The sequence below is a fragment of the Tachysurus fulvidraco genome, chromosome 15 (genome assembly GCF_022655615.1).
Source record: "Tachysurus fulvidraco isolate hzauxx_2018 chromosome 15, HZAU_PFXX_2.0, whole genome shotgun sequence".
Taxonomy (NCBI): Eukaryota; Metazoa; Chordata; class Actinopteri; order Siluriformes; family Bagridae; genus Tachysurus; species Tachysurus fulvidraco.
The window spans coordinates 12,688,242-12,712,600 of record NC_062532.1 but is presented as its reverse complement, the minus strand read 5'-3'; the positions used below and the strand labels follow the sequence as shown (position 1 = coordinate 12,712,600).

Sequence of the window (24,359 nt, the reverse complement as noted above, 5' to 3'; positions counted from 1 at the left end):
TCGGATGCGGGGGCGTGTTCTTCGTCTCTGTGCGCCGTATACTCAAAGAGCTGCATGTTGGAGATGAAGTGCACTTGATTGACTTTACTTCATAGTGTGTGAAGTGGACAAGTTTAGGAAGTACGCAGGGAGTTGAGATTCAACCATAGATCGACGGTTTTAGGGTAAATCAGCAGCTTTAATTCAAAATGAGTGTCTTGGAAATGATACTACAAACAATTTAATAATGTTTTTCGTAATCTGGTTTTGCATCAAGTGATTTTTTTTAAACTAAACTTATTTTCTGCTGATCGTGACAGTGTGGATTGAAGGTCATTAATAAACCTTTGCCTTCCGTTTCTTCCAGGTTCAGAGGAGGTGAAAATGGGCACGAGAAACGTGAGTCGTTTCTGGGAGTGGGGACGAAAGATAATCTGCGTGGGGCGCAATTACGCAGAACACGCCAAAGAGCTGAAAAACGAGCTGCCCACGGAACCCGTGCTGTTCCTGAAGCCACCGAGCGCGTATGTGAAGGAGGGATCTCCGATCCTTGTGCCTCACTACTCTACCAATCTGCACCATGAAGTAGAGCTCGGTGTGGTAGTGGGTAAAGCGGGCAGAGACATCCCTCAGACCTCCGCCATGGACCATGTCGCCGGTTACGCGCTGTGCTTGGACATGACCGCGCGTGATGTTCAGGACCAATGCAAAGCCAAAGGGCTTCCCTGGACTCTTGCTAAAGCTTTCGACACGTCCTGCCCTGTGAGCGACTTCATCCCCAAAGAGCTGATCCCGGATCCGTCAGGTGTCGAGTTGTGGCTCAGAGTGAACAGCGTGACTCGGCAGAGGGGCAGCACGGCGCAGATGATTTTCTCTGTCCCCTTCCTCATCAGCTACATCAGCAGGGTCATGGCGTTAGAGGAAGGAGACCTCATACTGACCGGGACACCCAAAGGAGTCGGAGCCGTTCATGAGAACGACGAGCTTCACGCCGGCATCGAGGGTGTCATCGACATGACGTTTAAAGTCCACAGACAGGCTGACAAGTAGAGATTGGTTTTACCGCACAACTGATATGAACGTTCCTAAATGGCCAAAAGGTCTTGTGGACACCTGACTATCACGTCAATATTTTGAGGGTTAATTGAGTTTGCTCAAGGGCCCAGAAGTGGCAGCTTGGTGGACCTGGGTTTCAAACCTATGACCTTTTGATCGGTAGTCCAATGCCACATCCCACAATAACAATTTCACTGGAAAAAAGGGGTCTTACGTTCTGCAGCCTGACAGTGCCCCTGTGCACAAAGCAACCATGATAACATGATTTGTTTGAGTGGAAGAACTATGGCTTGACAGAATCTCAACCCCACTGAACAAATTTGGGATGAACTGGAACACTGACTGCACCAGAGTTCTTGACCAAACATCACTAAAGATGTGGCTGAATAAGCACAAATACCCACAGCCGACACAAAAAGTGATGTTCAAAAAGCACATATGAGTGTTATGCTCAGGGGTCCACAAACCTTTGGTCAAATAGTGTATCAGTAAACATAGAATGGAAATAAAAGTGTTATTTTCTTACACGTTGTAAGTACTGTAAATTGGCACTTGCAACAATGCAGAACAATAATTTGAATCTTACAGTAACCTTACTTTGGTTATTTTAAAGAAAACACTGTAGATTACTGTAATCACATCTTACGGTTTCACACTGATTATAGTAAAATCCACTGGGAAAGCAGTTGTTTTGTTGTTATTTAGAGATCATTTAAGATGAAATTATAGTGTTTTTAGAAATGAAATAATCGTGTCCTGGATGTTGTGGCACCGTCTCCATCTGGGTGTATTCCCTCATCACGCCTCATGTGCTCAGGATAACTTCCAGATCTACCACAATTTTGACCTCCATAAATCAATAAGTGAAAATGACTATATGAAATAAAATACATAATCAAGTAATCTGCTGTTGTCTGTGATTATTTAAAAAAAAAAAACAAGACAAATACATAGTATGTAAAATCTGTATCACTTCACACTAACCTTTTAAACAGGACAAGAAAATTATCTAAATTATTAAATTAAATATGTAAATTATATTTATTAAAACGTGAAAGATGATCTAATTTATATACTTTTTAAAATAAATAAATAAAATAATACCTCCTGCTTTATACACAGATCCTAATCAGAATCAGAATCAGGTTTATTGGACAAGTATGTTGACACACACAGAAATTTGGTTCCAGCTGTTTGTGACTCTCAAAAGTACAGACATAAATAACACTACACTATATAAGAAAATGCAGACGATGTGATACAATACAGACAGTATGAGTATTAAATATGGATACAGAATATATGACAGATCAGTTATGTACATAAAGTGTGAGCAGTGCATGGTAGTGCGAATAACAATATTGTGCAATATTATGCTTCTGTGCATTATACAGCAGCAGTGGTGTGTGTAACCTATATGGATGATGTGATGACTGACAGTTCTGATAATGCAGTACTTATAGATATGAAGCAGGGAATATAATTATGGTGAGTCCACTGACAGATAGAAGGTGGTATAGTGATGTCTTGCAGGCCTTTCCACACTGATGCAGGATTGCTAGCTAAAAACCTGCTTTTCAGCTTTGCAGAGTAGCTTCTTTTGGCTATTCTGATCTCTTTTGTTAGTAGGTTCCTGGCCTGCTTATACAGAGTTTTGTCCTCCCCTCTGTAGGCATCTTCCTTGGCATGTCAGAGTTTTTTAAGTTTGGCTGTGAACCATAGCTTGTTGTTACTTAATATGCAGAAGGTTTTGTTTGGCACACACACATCTTGACAAAAACTGATGTAAGATGTCACAGTGTCAGTCAGTTCATGCAGGCTGTCAGTTCCAGCCTCAAAGATACTCCAATCAGTGCAGTCAAAACAGTTTTGTAGTTCCTGCTTTGCCTCACTGGTCCACCACTTCACTGTTTTGACTACAGGCTTCTGCCTGTATGTTGGAATAAGATGGACCAAGCAGTGATCAGAGTTCCCCATGGCTGCCCTGGGTGCAGAGCATCTTTATGTGTCCTTAAGAATTGTGTAGCAATAATCCAGTGGATTGTTCTCCCTTGTGGGACAATCAATATGCTGTCTGTATTTTGGAAGTTCAAGTGTTAGTTTTGCTCTGTTAAAGTCTCCAAAGATAATAAAACATGCCATGATTGGCGTGTTTGTTAGCACGTTTGCCTGTGGTTGGGGGTTATCATCTACTGGATTATAATCTATTATCTATTAAAGGTTTAAGAAAAACATCACTTTTAAACATCTCATTTTAAATAAATGTTTGGAATAAATTTCCCTGGAAGTAAAATAGCCTATGCGTCAGACAGTATAATGGGACTATTATTTTGGGAAAAGGTTTAGTAAGTTAAGTTTCAGCATCATAATATGTTAAAAAGAGTCAAATTCTTCTTTAAATATAGAAGTTACTATATACTGTAGATATTTAGAAGTTATTTATGACCACGTGAGGGCAGTGCAGTGCAGCCAACGTCTGCATGGCTCAGTTGAATTAATCTTTACATTCACAATTGAACAGCATCCTCTGTTAGTCTGACTGATCAATAACATTGGCAGTCATTGAGATATTGGTTATCCACTGATTTTCAAGCATTTTTAACTGAGGCCAGCTTTTTAGATTCATATTAAATGCATTTGTCGGTTCCAATATTTTTGGCCTTTTTTGTCAGTTGGTTTTGCTTCATACATATTTTCTTTTAATTTAGACCAAGGGCGTTAGCTGTGGGAATTGTTTCTTATTACTTCAGGAATCCAGCTGGTCTTTGGCTTAAGCTAAAGTCCCTGAAAAAAATGTTTGCTGAAATACTATCTGTTAAAAAAATACGGAAATAAAGACATAAATCTAAGCTTTATGTTTCTTTTTTTCCTTCCATGCAGTATTGCCTTCTAGATCATCTCCTACAGGTTCTTATCTCCAAGCTTCATCCCATCACTGCTTGATGATGTTACGTAGTTTTCTAAATTAAATTTTCCAGTTGAGTCTGACATTGTTTAGAAAGAAGTACAACTTCGTAATGATCAGTGTGTAATCTGATGCTCCATGATCCTTCTCATTCATCCAGCAAAGCCTCTACTATTATTTGACTTATGTTTATTAAATGTAAGTTTCATATTCAGTGTTAAATGAACACTGTGATTATTGTATTGAAATCTAGGCAATAGTTATTCATATTAAAGTTTAGACCTTTATTTATTTATTTGACTTGGTGAGTCTCCTGATGGTATTCTTTGTGTAAATTTACGTTACTGTTTCATATCACTATATTTATCTGACTTGTGCTGTTTACCTAGGAATAGGATTGCCTATTGGGATTAATCTAATCCTAATCCTAATAATGATGGTCTTTCATAATGGAACAAATATGGTCCAACAGCCACATATGAATATTTATGTAAGCCACTTTAAATGCTCTAAGATCTGATCTCATTTTTGTTCAACATTCTCAGCATGATGCTATCACCACCTTGCGTTACTCTGGGATTATTTTCCCCAAACATAGCAATCGAAAAAGTACCAAAGCCAAATTTTCAAAGAACCCTTTATTCATCAAGGCTTCAAATTGGCTCTTCCACAATCCATACCAGAGTATCTGTGTTACAGTTGTCTTTCTCCCATATGAAGTGTCCAGCTTTTCCAGAATTAGCATTGTCCTCTTGATTGCTACTCAGACTGATACCTATGCTACATTGTCCTCTTGATTGCTACTCAGACTGATACCCTGACTTTTTTTTGGATGGCTTCATCAAGTCCCTGTTGCACTTATATTTGTTCTATTATTTAATAATAATTCTCTGCAGGATGTTGAACAAAGAATTTCATGCAAGTTCTTGAATACTTATGGGGTGCACTGTAGATATCTGATTTATGGCTATTTAAATGTGCACACAATTTATTCTTGAGAAAACCAGAAAGGGACATTTATACATTTTAAATGAAATATTTTTTATACATGTCATCACCTAGTTTTTTTTTTTAATATTTTCATTTCAGTGTTGTATATTGCAAGATGAAAAGAATCCATTTAATGCCAACTCTCCAAAAACATGTTTGTCAAAATGAAAGCATACATCAAAGACGCAGTTTGAATTTCATCTGTCAAAACTGTTATTGAACAATGACAGGAAAGAATTCCAGATATTTTGTCAATGATATTTAGTGTCTGTTTCATTGACTCTCATTTAGAATGAAAGTGGTTTGCGGTGAATAGGAAAGCTGATCCCAAACACAACATTAGCAATATGGCCTTAACTAATCATTCTAGGTTTACAGACACATTATTTGGATTTATTTTCTTTGTTTGTGTTAAATGTTTTGAAGAGTTCAGATTTCAGGGCTTTGTTCTCCTTTAATCCTGCTGATCACAAATTAAGAGACCCATTAGAGTAAACCCATTTAGTCTGTTCACAATCTCATTAAGCGGATTTGTTTAAAAACAAAGGAGCTAGGAGGCCATATATCAAACATTTTTTTCCCCTAGTTGCGGCCTCCAAACCGATGTTAAAAAGAGCTTGCTAACAATTAATCTGATAAACCCCTAAATCCTGTGTCATAAAACTGGGGAACAAATCGAAATACATATAGAATTCATGTGGAAAGAGTGACGGCATCGTAAGAACCGGACATTTCCAAGTTTACTGGAATTAATCTGGCTGTAAATGTCATATATTTGGTGAATATATCAATAACAGAGTGAACATGCACAAAGTTCTGTGCATGACCAAAATCCTTACATCAATGGGGATGCCTCCACCCAGTCCAGTCCTTTGTCTTACTAATTTGTATGACTAAAATACCATTAAATTTTTTTATCAAACGAGGCAAGTAACTGAAGAAAAATTATTTTGTTCAGTATTCAGACATTTGACCATGTTGTCTTTTTGATCCTCAATTACAATTGATGCATCAATTACAAAATGGAATAAGAATCAGTTAAACTGCAAGTTGCAATGATAATATAAAGCTATATAAAACAATCTAATATTCAAATATGCAACCATAACCTCTTGAGATATCAAGCTAACAAGAATCTCTGACAAATGGATGCATGGACAGGCGAAAAAATAAAGAAATAAATATGAATAATGGGGCAACATAATGGTACAGCTCCTGGGCAACTTATTTGATCGTAAGTGGAGCTTTGCAGGTTCTCTGGTTTCCTCCAACTCCCAAAAATGGCAGTAAATATACTTTCTAAATTTCCTGTAGGTATAAATAAATATGTGAATGTGTCTGCATAGTGGGTTGTAATATACTGGCATTTCATCCAGGGTGTATTCCTTCCTCATGCCCAGTGTACTCAGAATAGGCTCAGGATTCACTGCAACCCTAACCAGGATAAATTTAAATTGATGGATTAAAACCATAGTCCATTATCTTAAAAAACAAGATTCAGAAATCCCCTCATAATCCCTTTAAAATAGTATGTTTGGCCATATTAGTCTGTAATTTGGACTGTAGTTTGTTGAATTATTATCTGAAAATTAACTGGTTATAACAGTTATTAATTCACTTTTGGTATGTCCCAAGCCAGCCATACCTCAGGTTTAAGTGGATGTTAGCAGGCATGGAAAGCTTTCCGTTCAGCCACTATTTATTGGCTTGGTAAGGAAGAATCACTTTAACACAGTAATCCCACAAATCAAAACACAGATCTTTCAGTATTCCTTTAGATCCTCCTACCACTGTGTCTGTTCAATGCCACGGCCTGATTATCCTGCCATATTCCTACCAAACTGGCACGTCTGATCCCTGCTCTTCCATCGGGAACTGACACATCTTTGGGGCAATTTTGTAAAACCAGCAGGAGGATCTTCTGGCATGAATGAAATTGCGGTTAGCAGTAGGAGAAATCAGATGATTTATCTAATCAAGCGTTGTGTGCACCTACAATTAAACTTGCAGTAGTGGTTCAGTTGTGGCCAGAACATGTAAACAAGAAACAAATGCCCAGTGCTGTATTATCCCTTACAGTATTCACTTTGGTGTGACTCACAGCATGCAGAGTAAGTACCAGATTAGTACAAGAGCAGTTTAACTTACCACTGGGAATGTGTGTTGCATCTTACTCTGTAATTAGACGGTTGTGTTCCACAGTTCAGTGTTCTACAGTAGCTCTCTTAAGGAGTACAACTTGAAGCTTTTTTTCTGAAAAGGAAAGCATTTGGTGTTTTACACAAAAGAATAAGGACCCCCCCCCCAATAGCAGCAAAACGAATAAAACAAATAAAGAAAAGAGAAAATCCACCATCTGTAATCTTCAAAAGCATCCAAGATTTATTTTTAAATTAAATTCTGAGAAATCGGTATCAAATGCTATAGTAAATGTTCTAGAAATCTCTCCCTGTGATGTAAGAGTAGCAGCCAACTAAAAATATAGCATCAACCTACAAATTGACATCAAAATTGTTAAGCATATCACAAACAAGTCAGTCTAAACTTATGTAGATGCTGTTGTGTACGTAGCAAAAGTCCATGTCCATATTATATATAATATGTGTCATTAGTAGCTCTGTACTCATTGATTAAAGGCATTCCAGCAGTATATGAGAGCCTCATGCAAGAATAATGTGCTAAAATAATTTTCCACAGGGTTGTAAATTTAAGGAGTAATCTCCTGTCCTCCTCCTCTTTCCATTCCATGCTGACTCCATCCATATTTATATTTTTGCTCCATGTTATTGATTTAATCATCTGTCACTGACTGATATATTGATTAAAAAGACACACAACCGACTCTCTTTTACATGTGGCTAGGTAACAACACGGTTTCTGTCATTACAGGCCAATGTAGGCAAGAATGGGTTACAGCAGGCAAAGTGGTAATCTCAAAACTTTCATAATGAATAACTGAAAAAGATGTTAAAAAGGCTATGTGTAGGATGTGCAAACCATTTATTTATATATGACACATCCTGCCTCTATTTTAATTCTTTTTTTGCTCCTTGGTTTTTGAATTTTTCTCACCTCTCAACATTCATTTCTTTTAAACTGCCTTTGGTATAATAAAGTACGTTGGACGCGGACTTCTCAGAATCAAAACCTGTTTATTTTCCAATAACAATTTCATTCCTCTTATACCACAGTATTTTGCCAATGTTAAAATTTTTATTTATTTATTAAATAACGACTCATACAATTTGACTTATTTATAGCTATAATTATTATATTGTGTATATTATATTGTGTACTTATATAAGTCCAGGTATAAGTACATTGTAACCTCTACAAACCAGATTCCATTACCCGCCTTTCATTTTTACTCTAGTACATTCAAAGAGACTGATGATGGAGCTGGTCAAGAACTGATGATCCACAGTCTGATATAAATGAACCAATGTGAAAAAAGAGACATTGTGACACATTTGTGACAGCCCCCATCAATACCAGCATAATAATAATAATAATAATAATAATAATAATAATAATAATAATAATAATAATAATAATAATAATAATAAAAGCTTCAGGATAAATAAAGAACAGAAATGATATAGAGTTTAAATCCAACCAAGGAAAAATCCATCTAATTTCTAATTATATAATTATTGAAATAACTGCATTTATTCATGGTCTTAATAATATATTTTTGTTTAGTTTTGTTTTGCATTTAGACAGACTTGGTCCTCCATGTATACAAAATGCATATGACATTACAGCAATACTAATGAAGTAAAAACAATAAAATTTTACATTATAAAATCTTGTACAGCAAATAAACCAGGAATTAAAAATAAACTACATAAGAAGTAAGAGCACCAGGCAAAAGCATCATATATACAGTTTGTTACAGTTTAGACATATTCTGTTGTGTATGATCTACAAAGTCCTTTGTTTCTGTATACATATAAGAAGACATGTTGTGTAATTAAATTCCAAAGCACATTATATATCAGTAAGTAAGACAAAAGGAATAAAGGGAGGGAAGATGTGACACATTTTCATCTTGAGCATTATCTTTTTTTTTCTTGTTGTTTATTCCCATGCATTCTCTGTGGAAAAAACATACATTACTTATGACATTATGTAGACCGTTAATTGAATGTCCATTGAATGTATGTAAAATAATGTTGTGTTGAGTTTAATACATTCAGATTTCTAATTTGAGTTCATGTATTTCAATTGTGTAGGGATCAAATTACATCTAACAGAAAAGCACAAGGTATTAACATATACTGTACCAATTCATTTCTTTGTAAATGACCATATATAAGATGTGTGGCACAGTTACTGTGTGGAGGCCAAGTTTGAGAAACCCATTTTTCCCCATTTGTTGAGTGTTTCCCATTAATTAATTAATTAATTCAAACATTCATTCAAACATTCATTCATTCATCTTCAGTAATCACTTTACTGGTCGGGGTTGAGGATGCACAATACAGTATAGAGTACACAACCTATCCAAGGAGCACTGGGTGTCAGGCTTGTTATTCTGAATTAGATATACCATGTCCACCCTTATTCACACTTTTAAGTATCCAATCCACCTACAGTTTTTTTGGGATCTAGAGTTCAGGATGGACCAAAGAGGTGTTAGATGTTAGCGCTATTGTGACACCAAATGGATCTTTAACCTTCAACAATCTCTTTTCATGAATTGCTATTTATTGTACAGCTCCTAAACACAACCATAATGTATTGAAGAATAGTGGTTAATCGAAATATTATGATTGGTGTGAAATGTAAATAATGTAAGCTCAAAATAGTTGTCCAAGAATGCTTACACAGTATAATGGCAATAGATAAATATATTTACACATAAAAAATAAATATACAGTACATTATAACCTTTCCAGAAAACAATAAATGTCTTGCAAAGTTTAATTTCTTCTTTCATTCACTAGGTGTGACTGTATTGTGCTGTGGCTGGCATAACCCTTTTCATGATAAACATATCAGTGTTGTCATTTTCCTCTGTGCAGTACATCATTCAGGGACTACATTTGGTTTAATGAATCTACCTCATACTTTTCTATTTTATAAAGAGGGTAATAGAAAGAAACACCTTTCAGTATGCATGAAATACAATATACTGTGCATTGCATAATATTAGGATCCAGAAGACCTAATTAAGCTTATCCGAACCTGTTGAATACTTACTAAACATTCTAATAACATGCAGTGATCTACTGTAGGACTGGCTCTAGTTATATGACGTCACACTTCCTCCTTTTAGAGAATGTTCTGAAATGTGCAAATGGTGTGTGTTAAGTTGTCTTTTTAATCCAACTCCACTTGCAAAGCTTCAGTCCCAGCCAAAATCATGGCCACTCATCTGGTAGAACTTGTGGTTGAAGGGTCTATAAAACTCCCTAAGTTTCTGAAGGACTTCTGCTGGAATGTGAGGGTGAGTCCTACCCTTGGATTTTCCCAGGCAACGTGGCCTACTGCTGCCCTCTGGCTTCTTCAGACACGGGAAGCCCTTAGTCTGGTTGAAGTAGAAGTGCTTGTTGCTGACAATGCGCTTGAGACCCAAGAAGTCTTGTACACGTCCCACCTCACCGGCTGGGTCGCTAACTAGTCTCTCCCCACTTACAAACAAGAAGCTGGATAGTGGAAAGTGCTGAAGCCAGTTCTCCAGGTGCTGTGCATACATGCCAATGCGCACAGCACTCCATAAGGTATCAATGACTCCCAAGCTGGAGTTTTTGAACACCAGTGTCTGAAAGGACTGAAGTCCTGGGCTTTTGGTCTGAGTCTGTGTGTAATCAGACACAGCTCTGGTCACCGGATCTCGCACCACCACAATGAGTTTGGTCTTACAGTTCATAGCACACAGTCGGGAAGGGGCTTCTTTGGTGACAAAGTAGCTGGGGGTCTTTTCCATTGTGATCTGCCCATCCAGGGTCCTTGGCATCAGATTCCTGCAAAATGGAAGATTTCAGTGTATAAATCATAATGGAAAAAAGACAGCTTAGATGCATTCAAGTAATGAGTATTAGTTCTTTTTAAGATCTGGCTTAGTGAATCATCTACAAGAAGCACTTCAGCCTGGTCAGGGACTTTGTGGATCTGGCGCTGTTAACATTGGGAACAAGTAAAACACCCTGAGGGATGTGTATTCCCATTTTGTTTGGGCAGGTATGAACAATACACACTCAATCATACACAATCACACTCACATTCAGGTGCGAATTAAAGTAAGCAGTGGTCCTGTTTCTAGTGAATTCTTGTTTGGTTTGACTGTAGGAAGAACAATCAACTCTGAAGCAAAACAACTGAAGAAACTGAAGCAAAACACATTATATATTATTGGTTTTGGCCAGAATTTTTGAGATATGAGCTGCTAATCTAAGATGCATGGCACAAATTCAGAGTCAGACAGCAGAGACTGACTGCTATGCCAGAGGAAAATTCAGTACAATGTTTTCTGGATATCAAAACTGAAAAATAAAAATAAAATATTGGTGTTATCAATGCAGCACTTAAAACTACTGTTGATTAAAAAAATATTTATTTATATTGCTTATTAAGCCTTTTTTTTTTGCATCTGGTCTGGTTTTTGATTAATTTCTGTGATTTTGAAAGGTTTGGCAATGAATAGTGGCTCTAGTTATGTGACGTCACACTTCACACATTCATTTACCATTCTAGCATTAATCCCGTCCCACCCCTTCTCCTTGTAACTTCATTGTTTCATGACCACTTATATTTGTGATTAAAATTAAATCAGACCAAATAGAAAACTAACACATATTGGTTCAAATGGATCGAATTCTCTGTGATTGTACAGATAAAAGATAGCTTGCAACCTTCTAAAAGAGAGGTCTTACTGTATGCCACAAAAATGGCGAATGAGATAACAGACCTCATCCTCCATGTACTGTAACGTAACATGTAAAGCACAAAAAGGAATCAATTAAAAAACATGAAATGTTTGCCTAAAACACATCCCTGCTATCGTCAAGGTCTGTAAAACCTAGAATCAAAGGTTCAGAACATTTTATATCTAAGCAGTTTCACTTAATTGGAAAATGCAAAATGTGGCTCCTCCTACCATCAGATTCCATACTAAGCTTGTGCCAAAGTTCCGCATTCAAGCCAAACCACCGTGACTTTGGGCTTTTGTTTGCTAGGTTGTGATGTAAATCATATGGTGGACAATGCCCTTCTGAGACCCATCTTGCTTTTCTTTCTAAAGCGGTGGGATTAAAGGGGCCTTATGAACATCATGTGAAACAGTACTCCGCTCAATAAGGATCTGATCAGCAAAAGCCACAAAGCCGCAAGAACCACTTAACAGTAATTTCCTGAGACTTCCTGCTCCCTGACCCTGCAGTCTCAGGCCCCTCCTGTGTGTGTGTGTGTGTGTGTGTGTGTGTGTGTGTGTGTGTGTGTGTGTGTGTGTGTGTGTGTGTGTGTGTGTGTGTGTCTGTCTTCAAGCAAGTAAAGATCATCTTAACTGCGAGAGAGAGATAGAGAGAGAGAATTCAGTATAATGCTCATTCTACCATTTATCAGTTACCTTTGTGCTGTTATGCTTTAGGGATATTTGTCTATAGATGACTGATTGCATAGGTATATGCACTGATATCTGATATATGCCTGTAGATGAGCGATTGCATAGGTGCAGCACACGTCATTATAACCTGCTATTTAGAGGGAATACACCAGTTCTACAAGAGTGACTGTAAAGGTTATCAGTAGAAACAGAACAAATACAGGCATGAGACAATCAGACAAACAGTATATGTCAAACTCAAATATAAACAAATTTAACATATCTAATCATCAGTCTTAAAGTTTACTATCGATATATTACATTTTAATTTGCTCTCTTTTAATTTAATTTCTGCTTCTATATGGTGATGCAAATTGTATAAGATTGCCAGTCAGATAATCTGCTATTCCTTCTACCTTTTATCTCTGCAGTGGAATTTAAATATGTCTTGTGCAAGAAATAAAAAAAAAAAAAATCACAGTCAATCACCTATACAGTAACCCTGAGCCAGGTAAACTAATGAATCTGTACTAAAGAAAAATAACATGCCAATAATTAAAGTAGAACATAATTAAATATTACTTTAACTTACAATAGAAATGTATTAATCATATTTATTTAAGTAAGTAAGATGCACAAAAGTGAAAGAAAAAGATTATGAAGAAAATCACGGCCACAAGAACATTTCATTTTAGTGTCAACTGGTTTTGGTTCTGTATTTTAATTCTATTTTATTTTTTGTTCATTCAGCATTTGTATTGTTTTGCCTTGAAAGTTGAAAGTAACAAAATGAACAAAAAGAAAAAAAAGCGGAAGAGAGAAAAAAGTTTATTTCTTTAATTCACATTTTTTCTTTCATGTATTTCATTTTTAGTTTTTTTTAATGATTTTGATCATTTATAGGAGTAAAATGAAACAGTGAAAAGTTTTCCTTTTCCCCAAACCCTGCAATTTAATACTTTAATTAAATCTTATTTATAAATTGCTATCTGTTAATTCTGTTATAAAAAAAAAAGATTTACACCCAATGAGGTCAAGCCAAATATAACTGTATTTTCTTATATCTTAAAGCAATATTTTGTTATAAACCTCTAAATTACAGACTTAGGAGCCAGATAGAACTTTATAAACCTGAGGTCTCATTTAAAGTCCTGCATAATGATAATATACATTAATGAGAAGATTCAGTGATAAAGCAAAAACAGCAGTACAGCAAGTTTACAGTCACTTTTCACATCATTCCAGCCCTAGTTTAAAGGTATTCATGATTGACATTGATGTGAATTGCCTTAAATGTTCAAAATGAGCATAGTAAAGTGCTACTGTACTTAACTCTCTCCTTGTGATAACCCTATCCATAACCACATGGAGATAATTAAGCCCTGTTTGTTAGAAAATATCCAGAACTGTATCACTTTTCTTTGTGATATGGTTTCTGACATTTTGAGTGAGTTTGACAGAGATCAGGATGGGAAATCAGCTTCAAGTCTTTGGTGGTGAACATGAGCAGAAATTCATGTTGTGTGCACATTATATCAAGGACAAGCACAGATCCCTTGCGTACATAAATATTGTTTTTTGAGGCTGACCACAGTAGTCATGTATCATTCTCTAGCTAGAGTGAATGCATTTGGACATTTACATGAAAGTCAAAATCCCTTGTGCTGTCCATTATTGAACTATCTTACATACAGTGGGTAATTTATGAAGATGTTCACCCAATTAGAATGTGTATCTATACTTTATGAATACCTCCTCAATGTAGGATCATTATATCTGTGTTTCTGTGCCTCTATGCCTCAGTTTCTGCAGATCAATGTGTCTGTCTCCAAGGTGTGAGGTGGAAGACACGCAAAGAGAAGAACCAAAAGTGATCAAGGTTATGTGACTGCAAATGTCTGTGCATGTCTGTGTCCCTGATCTCCTGTTCAATGACTCTAAAAAGTCCTCTGATAAGTCATCAGGGATTGACTGAAAGCTGTCTAGGTGAATTCATTCATAATTAATGTGGCCATGGCACCAAGAAAAATCATTACTTCTTTTCTCCCAGGATTAAAATAACCATTTAAAATTTACACTGAGAATGCATTTCAGGAAAATAGATTAGAAGGGAATGTGTGCATCCACTAGTCGGTCTGGAGGACAAAGTGAAAATACAAACCACGGCATTAGTGCACCTGTTCCTTACATACTGCAGTGCAAAAGATTAAGCAAAGTGAAAAAATAAATAGATAAACAGACACAGACCATGGCCTTTTCAGAAACTTTGCACTTGTTTATGCGTGCAATGAGCCCCACAACCCCGGAGCTATAAAGCAAATGTGCTAAGCATTAAGGAGAATTTCATATTATTATAAACTCATAGCGTTTTATTGCATTTTTCATTGTTTTGATTAGCGACAGTGTGTTTCTTAACTTCCTCAAACATAAATTCTGTGTAATTGTGAAACGTTCCAGACCTTAAAAATTAAAACTCCTTCCTGGAACACATTATACTAAAATATTTGTGATATATTTGTGCTTGTTATTTATGATTGGTAGCAATTCCGGTGCTAATATGTTCATTGGTGCTGTATTTTTGTTATTCCGAGTAAGTAGTTGTCTGCTGAGCTGATGATTCAAACATAATTACTAGTAATGTATTGCTGTTAGTTTCTAAAAGCAAAATGTAGAAAGATAAGATTATAGTGGTAATGAAAGAAACTGAAAATTGTCTAACATATTCAAGTCAAGTCAAGTCAAGTCAAGCAGCTTTTATTGTCATTCCAACCATATATAGCTGTTGCAGTACACAGTGAAATGAGATGTTTCTTCATATGAAACATTTGACTCCAGATTTAATACTAAAATAAATATTTTTTGCATGAATAAATATTATATATTGATGACATATATTTATATGCATGTCATTCATTTTGGACCTTTCAAGATTAGTGTTTATTTTTCATCATAAATTCTAGACAATTTTGTGTCTTATCCGTGTTCATATGGAGTGTAGATTACCAGGAAATAGCTGACTGATACTGTTAGTCAGATATGTTCCTGCTGTTTATAGAATACAAGCCTATGTCCCACTACAAGCAATTTGTTTCTGATTACAGAGTCTCTTTCCATCTTTCCAAGATCATAAAAGCTCACCACCATTCATTCCCTAGCATTTAGCCATTTAGCCACTTAAATCACCTCCTTCTCATGGGCCAACCGCCATCGTCACTTCTTCTCAGCCAGCTAAAGCTGATGTGTTCAAATGCATGAGAATTTTGTTTTGTACATTTCACAAGCTCTTCTTATTTCATGCATTTTGAGAAAAGCTTGTGAAATTTACAAAATAAAAAATTTGGGCTATTAGTTCAGCGACTTACTATTATATTTAAAAAACAACAACTGCTGTAATAAACTTAATGCCATAAAACTAAGGCGAAAAACCCTTTATAATTTCTCCCAAATTGTGTCACTTCAATGTCACTAAGCAGGTAAGTATGAACTTGTACAGTGACTGCTGCCTTATTGTTTACCTCAGTCATGTGTGTGTGTGTGTGTGTGTGTGTGTGTGTGTGTGTGTGTGTGTGTGTGTGTGTGTGTGTGTGTGTGTGTGTGTGATTGTGTGTGATGTGATTGCTATATAGCATCTGAATATCTATTGAATCTGTCTGAAACTGTGCTGTTTAGGATTTACAGTGTTGAGATTTTACAGACATTTTACAGACATGGTAAGTCTAAAGGCTACAGAGTGTACAGTAGGTGGCAAGAACTCTACTTTAGTTTACAACTTCAATATGATAATCACGTTGCAGACAAGTTAATGTCTGAACAATAGGTATGGTGGACAATGCTAAAACCACCATTATTATACTGGTAGCAATATAAATTGCTACCAGTAAAATTTTAAGCACCCACTGAATGTGATAAGCCAATGGGAATGTGTCTGGATGTCTAACACAGCAAATGGATATCTTTTCCCAAAAGGGTTAGAATTAGATTTTAATTTGTAAAAAACAATACAATTATGTAATATATAAAGTGTGTATAATGAGACATGGAGAGAGGACTGTAAACTCTTAGAAACAGGCTATCTAATGGGGTTCTACTTAGAATATTCTTGCACAGGATTTTACTGTATGGTTTGACAGAAACCCCCCCTGAGGGACAAGCTGAAGAACCCATGAGGATCAGGTGTTAAAGAATTAACATTTATTTTTAGTCTAGGACTGAGTCATAACCTGTAAAGTGTATATGGTTTTACATGTTTCTCTCACAGGTTTCATCTGCAAAAGAAAAGAAAGGCTGAAGTGTTGGACAGGCAGGTATGATGAGGCGCCAGACAAGTATAGTGATGGACAAGGACAAATATGGCCTGAGGATGATGGAGGATGATAACGATAAATAGGCACCGTGAGAATATTCAAACCACCATTCCAGATGTAGCTGAAAACCTCCTGAGGCTAAGCAGAAACACTTTCAATCAGTCATGACAATTTTACTTAAATTCCCAATTCCAGAATGAAAGGGGACAAAAAAAAAAAATATCATGGGCTGTAGTCGGTGCTCTATTTGGGTGATAAACATAAGCTTTGAGACAGTGCTTCCAACCCAAAATGAGATGTATGACTTAATATCTCGTGTCTCAAACACCAGCAAACATAGAGGACCACACAGAAAAGGAAATTTATGTTCATGCCATTGTGGTAAGGAACATCTTTGACTTAAAGAAACTAGGCTAGGGATTTTTATGCTGCTGCAGTAGTAATATGTGAAGAAGGAATGCTGAAGACATTTTACAGTCACTACATGTAAATATAAATGAAACAAATTTCCTTTACATTTTCTGACATTAAAAAAAAGCTTTTGGAATCTGCACATTACATTGAATATTATAGTAGTACAATAAATCCTTTATATAATATAGTCTGCTTTTAATAGTACAATTGCACTTTGCCATGCTGATTTTGTTGAATGCTTGCCATGAATCTAACCTAATGTTATTCTTTGTGGGCATGGCAAAGCATCCAAGCATGACAACAGAGCATCGGTAAGATATGACATTATATATTGGCATGTGCTACTTTTTTCTCATCAATTAGCATCTTTTCCTGTGTGATTTATTGCCATTGGATTAATAGAGAGCTCGTGACAGTGATCTCCCCAGAATTCTTGGATGTTTCTGAAATATGAACAATACACCTCATAGAATGGTAATTCTGACCATATGGGTTTGAGAATATTGGCTCCCATGGTGTTTCCCTCTATAAAGCAGACACTTTTAAAATGATGTGCAAGCAGACTCCACACTAAAACCACTTCCTTCACTGTTAAACCTTTCCAACATCTACTGACGTTAGAGAACTTGTGCTTTCTGGAATCGTTTGGAAAGTTTATTAAGCTGCTTATACTAGACATTCATGTCAACCTGCCTGAGCATCACTGAAACAGATATATAAGAAATATGGTCATCAGTAATAACAGGATTATAGGAAAATCCAAATGGAACGACTTGTATTTTAATCTTTATTAATGGTGTCCAAGGTTTATTTTGTAATGAAATTCTGAGTTGACATTTTCAGCTTAAGTGTTTTTCTTTGACAAACTATTTTCACTTTTGTTAACAGCTGCCAGCTTTATCCACAATGCTGTTTGACCGAGAGCGGATCAGCTCCTGGGGCTTCAACTAGTCGAGCTAAATACCTGCCTTTGTAACCACATTTACGGCATTTAGCAGACACCCTTATCCAGAGTGACTTACAACTGAGGGTTAAGGGCCTTGCTCAGGGGCCTTGGTGGACCTGGGGTTCAAACCCATGACCTTCCGCTCAGTAGTCCAACACTTTAACCACTGAGCTTAACCACTGAGCTACCCCCCCACAACTACTCTAGCTTCTTAAAGGAATAATGATATATAGCACCAACCATCAAATGAGCTGTAGAATCATTAAGCACATCAGAAATACTTTAATGTAGACACAATTAATGTGTCTCAGGGTGGATGTTTCCTTTAAGGTCCAGTCTCAGAATATCTAAGCAGAGATGAACATATCAAATTATTTAATTCCTTAAATATAGATATGGGTGAATGTTCATCAGCGCTATGCTAGAAGTGATATTCTATAGTTATGAGTCATGTACAGTATATACCATATAAGAAGGTTACTTCTTTCTATGCTCGTGCCTAACCTGTAAGGATGTTTGTACTTGCTACCTGAGTATTAACAGATTCAAGGGCAGGACTGAATTAATTCAAAAACATCAAGCGTTGAACTCATCATCAATCAATCTGAAGTTTATATTAAGATCAAAGAGAGAAATTAATCTGGTCTGATCAATACTCAAGTCATGCATGATCAATGCATGTGGGATGTACTTTTTTTTAATGCCAGAGAATATTCCCTGAGGACGTCCAGTGTAGAGAGAAGACGAATGCCTTTTTAATGTCCTTATTTCGTTGTAAGGATTTAATATTAGTCATGCATAGCTCTATTAGAAATCCGTTGTCATTGCAAAAAAATTTGTTTTTTTTCCAGAAGGACTTCTGTGGAGCTTATATGGGAACTGATCCAACACTTTACATCCGTTGTAATAATTATACAGGGCAAAGCACCTCTGTAGAACCCTTTTTTTTTAGTGTGTTGAACAGAAACTTGTATTTATCATACATTTGTTGTGTTTATGTTATACACCAGGAAAAAACCCTTTAACTAAAGTTCTCTCTAACTATAAAAGAGAACATCAGAGTTCACCGAAGGTTTGTGGACAATCAGAACAAAATGGAGATAAGATTTTTGCATGTATTTACTATCACGCCATACCTATCATTATATTCTTGTCAGAGGTCAGTATTCTGGAGTTTAATTCCAAAAGAAATTTGGATTTTTTTTTTTACTTTTCTGGTATGACTTTTACGCTTTGTTCATCCTCATTCAATTAGCTTGTAGAATGCAAGCCAGGTTTAAAACAGCAAAATCTACTGTGATTGCTGCATTCAGTTTTCAACCAGTTTAAAAACGGCAAAAGATATGGACACAGGAAACAGGAAAAACAGATTGAGGCAGAACCAATACACTCTCTATGTCGCGCTTGCTATGGTGTGCCAATTAAATTTTGGAAACTCTGAAATCTGGATTGCAGCTGTCATTTCACTGCCCAGTCTTTGGTCAAAAGATTCCATCCCTGTTGGAGTAAATTTCCTACTGCATCTGTAATGCCAGCTATTAGATTTTAGTCCGTCATACAGTATTTCAGCTACGACTAAATGCTCGCTCCTCCGTGCTCCTGATATGTGTACACAGTCTAAAGCAACCTTGTTTTTCATGGCCTTGTAATTTCCTTCAAAAGACAAGAAAACACATGACTTTATGAACTAAACTTCACATAAAAATGTCTAAGATGTAAATGCAGTCAAATTTGTTTAGGCATCAGCTACATGGCTGTGCCATGAAAGACAGTGGTTTTCCTGTTTGCATGTGCCCCGTTTTTCATGGGCTATGAAAAGCATTGTTCCGAAGACCTCTAAAACCAAATGAACCATCACTGAAAACCCATTAAGGGCTTTTGTTTAGGTTTCTCTTGGCCGTGTTGTTACGTGGCTCTGTTTTAAAGGCCTAATACAGTACTGTATACACTATGCACATACAAGAAAGCCTACGAATTGTGAACAAAGCTGGCTGCAATTGAAACTAAGCTTTAAATGACAGATGATTTGAGACACATTTGAGCATTTTTCCTGCTTTCAAGCCATGGCATGAACATTATATATATATAAATTGCTTTCTCTTGAGTTACATATCTATATTCATACAGTATTTATTTCTGGCATTTCATATGTATTTAATAATTCTGTTGGGTTATGTAACATAAGGATAAGGACAACCAGCAAATCCAACAGCCTGTACAAAATGTAGCAGGACTAATCAGGTGAATTCCTACAATGCTGTACAGACAAATCTATTAAGCGTTCTTTAGACACATCAATCACACTATTAAAAATCTTTTAGTGGTTCTCTGACAATCACACACAATCTGCTCAAGCTGTGACAGCCTGCTTTCAGACTGCCTTATTTGACAAGCTGGACATGTTAAACTAAACTATCATGAAATCAAGCTACTTCTAGCTGAATGAACTCACAGCACAGGTGATCAGAGAAGCATCTGTGACTGGTGAAGATCTGAAGAAGGATTTGTGAGTTTATAGAACGTTGTGTGAATTCAAGCATGATCACATGTCAGGACCCTCTCAAGCTGGTAAAGGAAGCGCAGGATGCAGTGGTGCAGTGAGTTAACGCTGACATAGTTCAGCCTGGGGGTCACTCAATGCCATTTATCCATGTTGGTTTAGTGACAGAAGAGAAAAAAGTATCAAAACATATTTATAATTGCTTGAAAGGAAGTGAGTTGAACTTTTCAGTCTAGGACATAAACAAACACTTCTCTTGGCACTTCACTCTTTTCTTTCTTGTTCATTTCCACAGAGTCTGCTCAGTATGTGTCATTGTTTAGGTCATAGTGAGTTATGTCTAGCCAGCAGAGGTGCTTTCATCAGTGCTGGGAGCGTGATTACTTCAGTTAAACTCCACAGTGGTCTGCTCTGGCTTGCCACTTTGCACACTTCATACTTCTACCCTTTGATACCTCCAACGAAAAGAAAGCTGTAGTCGGTTTCAGAAACACTCTTTCAGACATCAGCACCATGAAATGTATGGTTTGTATGGTTTCCTTCACCACATCTGTATGCAATAAGGTTGCCATGCACAGAGGGGAAGTCTGGCGGCTTTTTAAGGCAAATGCTCCCAGTGACGTTTCCACTACTGGAGCTTTATCCAAGCAATTAAAACACATGCAGTGTTGTGCTCTGGCTTCTGGATGCAAGGCCTGCCACAGGAATTTGCACACAAACACTTCCTCTCCTCCTACATCGAGTGGATGTGAGCTGCCTCATGTAGGGGAGAGGTGTGGGAGAAGGGAATGCAGATTGCCCTAAAATGATCAGTGGCAAAATATTACCATGTGTTTTTCTTATTTTCAAATGAGTAAAGTGACAAAAGCCTTATGAGACTAAATTGCTGTTCTGAACATTGAATTTGTACTTAACTTTTCTTCTCTCATCTCTCCATCTCACTCTCCCTACATGTGTCCACTGCCAAAACAGACAGTCATTCCATTAGACAAACGACAAGACTCTCCTTAGCTGAAAGGTTCTGTAAGATTGTGCTGACATCTGGAGACCATTAGGAGTGGTTCCATCCGTTACTCTTAACAGCCGAGAAGAACTATGATAAAATTACCACTTTGGTCATTATGGTCATCTTTTCCATTAGAATTTATCACTTAGTAGTTACAACTTTATGCAGTTTTGAGATTCCATGTTTTTCCCTGTTACACACAGTTAGCAACATATAATCTTATTTATTTATATCAGTGGTTGAGCTTCTTTTCACCAACCCTCATCATCCATGTAGTACCAAGTCTGAGCAACATCAAATAATATGCCTTTTTTTTTGCAGCCGTCAGGTTTGTCAAGTTTGTGTATTCATTTCACACTTTGTGTGAATTTTCAAATCTTTTACACATCCTGATCCCTGATGCTACTCAGCTAAAGCAAACTTATCTATATTTGAAAAACATTATTTAAAAAAATATTAAATTGTTGTCCAATTTATTTATTGGTTCTATGTATTTAGTGCTCTTTCTGAGTGCCCTGACATTCCCATCACTTTGGTTTAGGCATGTGAATTAAGAAATGTCTGGACTATAACAGCATAACTTTACTCTTCTGGATTTCTGCTTGCAGCAAAGGAGTACTGTAAATGGTAGGTCTCAGGTACCCGACATGTGCTGTCCACAGATACAAAATTATATTTTAATAAACAAAAAGTGTGCATGATGAGATTGAACTTGTTACCATCCCAACACACACACACACACCCTTCTTTCTCAAAATAGTTTTGGCTATACTACTAGAATGAGCTTACACAGCAAAAGTAAATGTATTTTTTTTTTCCAGTCTTAAAACTGATTTGGTATTTTGCATAAAGAACAAATGCAATAAAATGGCTATAAGTGTTATAAAACCCCCTCATGTTCTGAAAGCTAAATGATGGTTATATGCATGAATGTGTGATCTTAAAGGAGTTTCTGACATTACACCCTGTTCTCTGGGCTTTTCTTATCATGTTTTGTCTTAATACAACTGGTTTAGCAATGTTTTATGAATGAAGCAATCTGGGTAAGCAGGTATTCAGCAAATAAAAGCTCACACTCACAAAATAAAGCACTGGGGTATTATCTTCTAGAGTACACATTTTGCACCTGTAATATGTATCTTTAACATAGGAATGTGTGTGTGTGTGTGTGTGTGTGTGTGTGTGTGTGTGTGTGTGTGTGTGTGTGTGTGTGTGTGAGAGAGAGAGAGAGAGAGAGAGAGAGAGAGAGAGAGTGTGTGTGTGTGTGTGTGTAATAGAGAGAACGAGAGAGAGAGAGAGAGAGAGAGAGAGAGAGAGAGAGAGAGAGAGAGAGAGAGAGAGAGAGAGAGAGAGAGAAATGTACACTTAATGCACCTTAAGGTAAACGATACGCACCTATATATACAATATTAAAGTACACACCCTTAGGTTTCCATTGACATAGAAAGTTTAATGTTAGTTTTTTTCTGAGCGTGCATGATAAATACAGCTGCCTGAGTGGTAAATGTTATCAGCCAGCACACCTGTTCACACTTCCATGTGGTGTACTTTTCATGTAGTGGCTTAGAAGCAGGGGAAATGTTATTTATATTAAATGTTCATGTGATAGACTGGCGTGTAGCATTTATTAAGGAAAGACATTTTGAACAACTTGGGAAAGATAAGCATGTGAGCATTAACGACAATACAAAGCCATGACATAGGCAGCATGATTTTAGCAGCTCTGTTTGTAGTGAAAAAGATTCTGTGTGTGTGTGTGTGTGTGTGTGTGTGTGTGTGTGTGTGTGTGTGTGTGTGTGTGTGTGTGTGTGTGTGTGTGTTTTAACCCTGTTGTGTGTCATAGTTGTATAGTCACCAGAACTTGTCTGAGAACGTTAACTCTAGTCTAGACATTTAGAGGAGTTCAAATATGTTGCATCTAATACACAGCAATCCATGAGCTTCTTTAACACACTCATAACACACAGAGATGGTGACTGTTGTGTTACCTGTACCACTCGAGACCCTTGTGGTAGAATCTGTCGAAGAAGTGCGGCTCGGCGCCCACAGCGCGCACATCTGGATGGACGCGCAGAAACTCCAGCAGCGCCCTGGTTCCCCCTTTCTTCACGCCAATTATGATGGCTTGGGGAAATTTTTTACTTCCGTACGTGTTTGAAACAGAGATTCCACTTTCCCCGCCGCCGTGTTCCGACTCCAGTGGCTCCGTGAGTGCGCTCACGAGAGCAGAAATAGTCCCGTTCAAGCGGAGCTCCTCGCGCACTGCGCGCACTTCACTCGGTGCCTGGTGGCTCATCAGATTTTGTCGCTCCGAGATTTTTGGCACCGAGTCCAATTGGCAAAATCCACTCAAGCAGTGAAAAAGATAGATAAACAGCAAGAGCATGGTAAAAGGCAGCGGCACTCTGGACAGTGCTCTGCCCGAGTTCAGGCGAGTCCTGCAAACACTGCATCCCATGTGTTGCGATAATGAGCACCTGACAACATGCTTACATATCAGTGCAATGATTTATGCACCTGGTGTCCATCAAAGTTTGTTCCTTCGTATGTGCATTCAGAGAGTAAATTCTCCTGTGTGTTCATGTATATATTTCTTCACGCAGCTTCAATGTCATTATTTGGCACACTTACTTGTCAAATGATTATTATGAAAGCCCATATTTCCCTTTTGTGGCGAGTGTCTCGGTGCTCCATTCCTTGAGTTCAGGAATAA

The 24,359-nt window shown here is 37.1% G+C and overlaps 2 protein-coding genes across 2 annotated transcripts; one reads left to right on the top strand and one right to left on the bottom strand.

The window, feature by feature from the left end:
• The first annotated feature begins 26 nt into the window (after positions 1-26).
• On the top strand, positions 27-1,938 carry fahd1 (fumarylacetoacetate hydrolase domain containing 1). The gene is made up of 2 exons (XM_027141378.2): positions 27-164; positions 347-1,938. The coding sequence occupies exon 2, from the start codon at positions 364-366 to the stop codon at positions 1,027-1,029; it is 666 nt and encodes a 221-aa protein (XP_026997179.1). The 5' UTR covers positions 27-164; positions 347-363; the 3' UTR covers positions 1,030-1,938.
• Positions 1,939-8,615: 6,677 nt separating this feature from the next.
• LOC113639490 (heparan sulfate glucosamine 3-O-sulfotransferase 6) lies at positions 8,616-24,359 on the bottom strand. The gene is made up of 2 exons (XM_027141344.2): positions 23,635-24,359; positions 8,616-10,899 (listed from the first exon to the last, which is right to left on the bottom strand). Exons 1-2 carry the CDS (start codon positions 24,102-24,104, stop codon positions 10,281-10,283), a joined length of 1,089 nt encoding a protein of 362 aa, XP_026997145.2. The 5' UTR covers positions 24,105-24,359; the 3' UTR covers positions 8,616-10,280.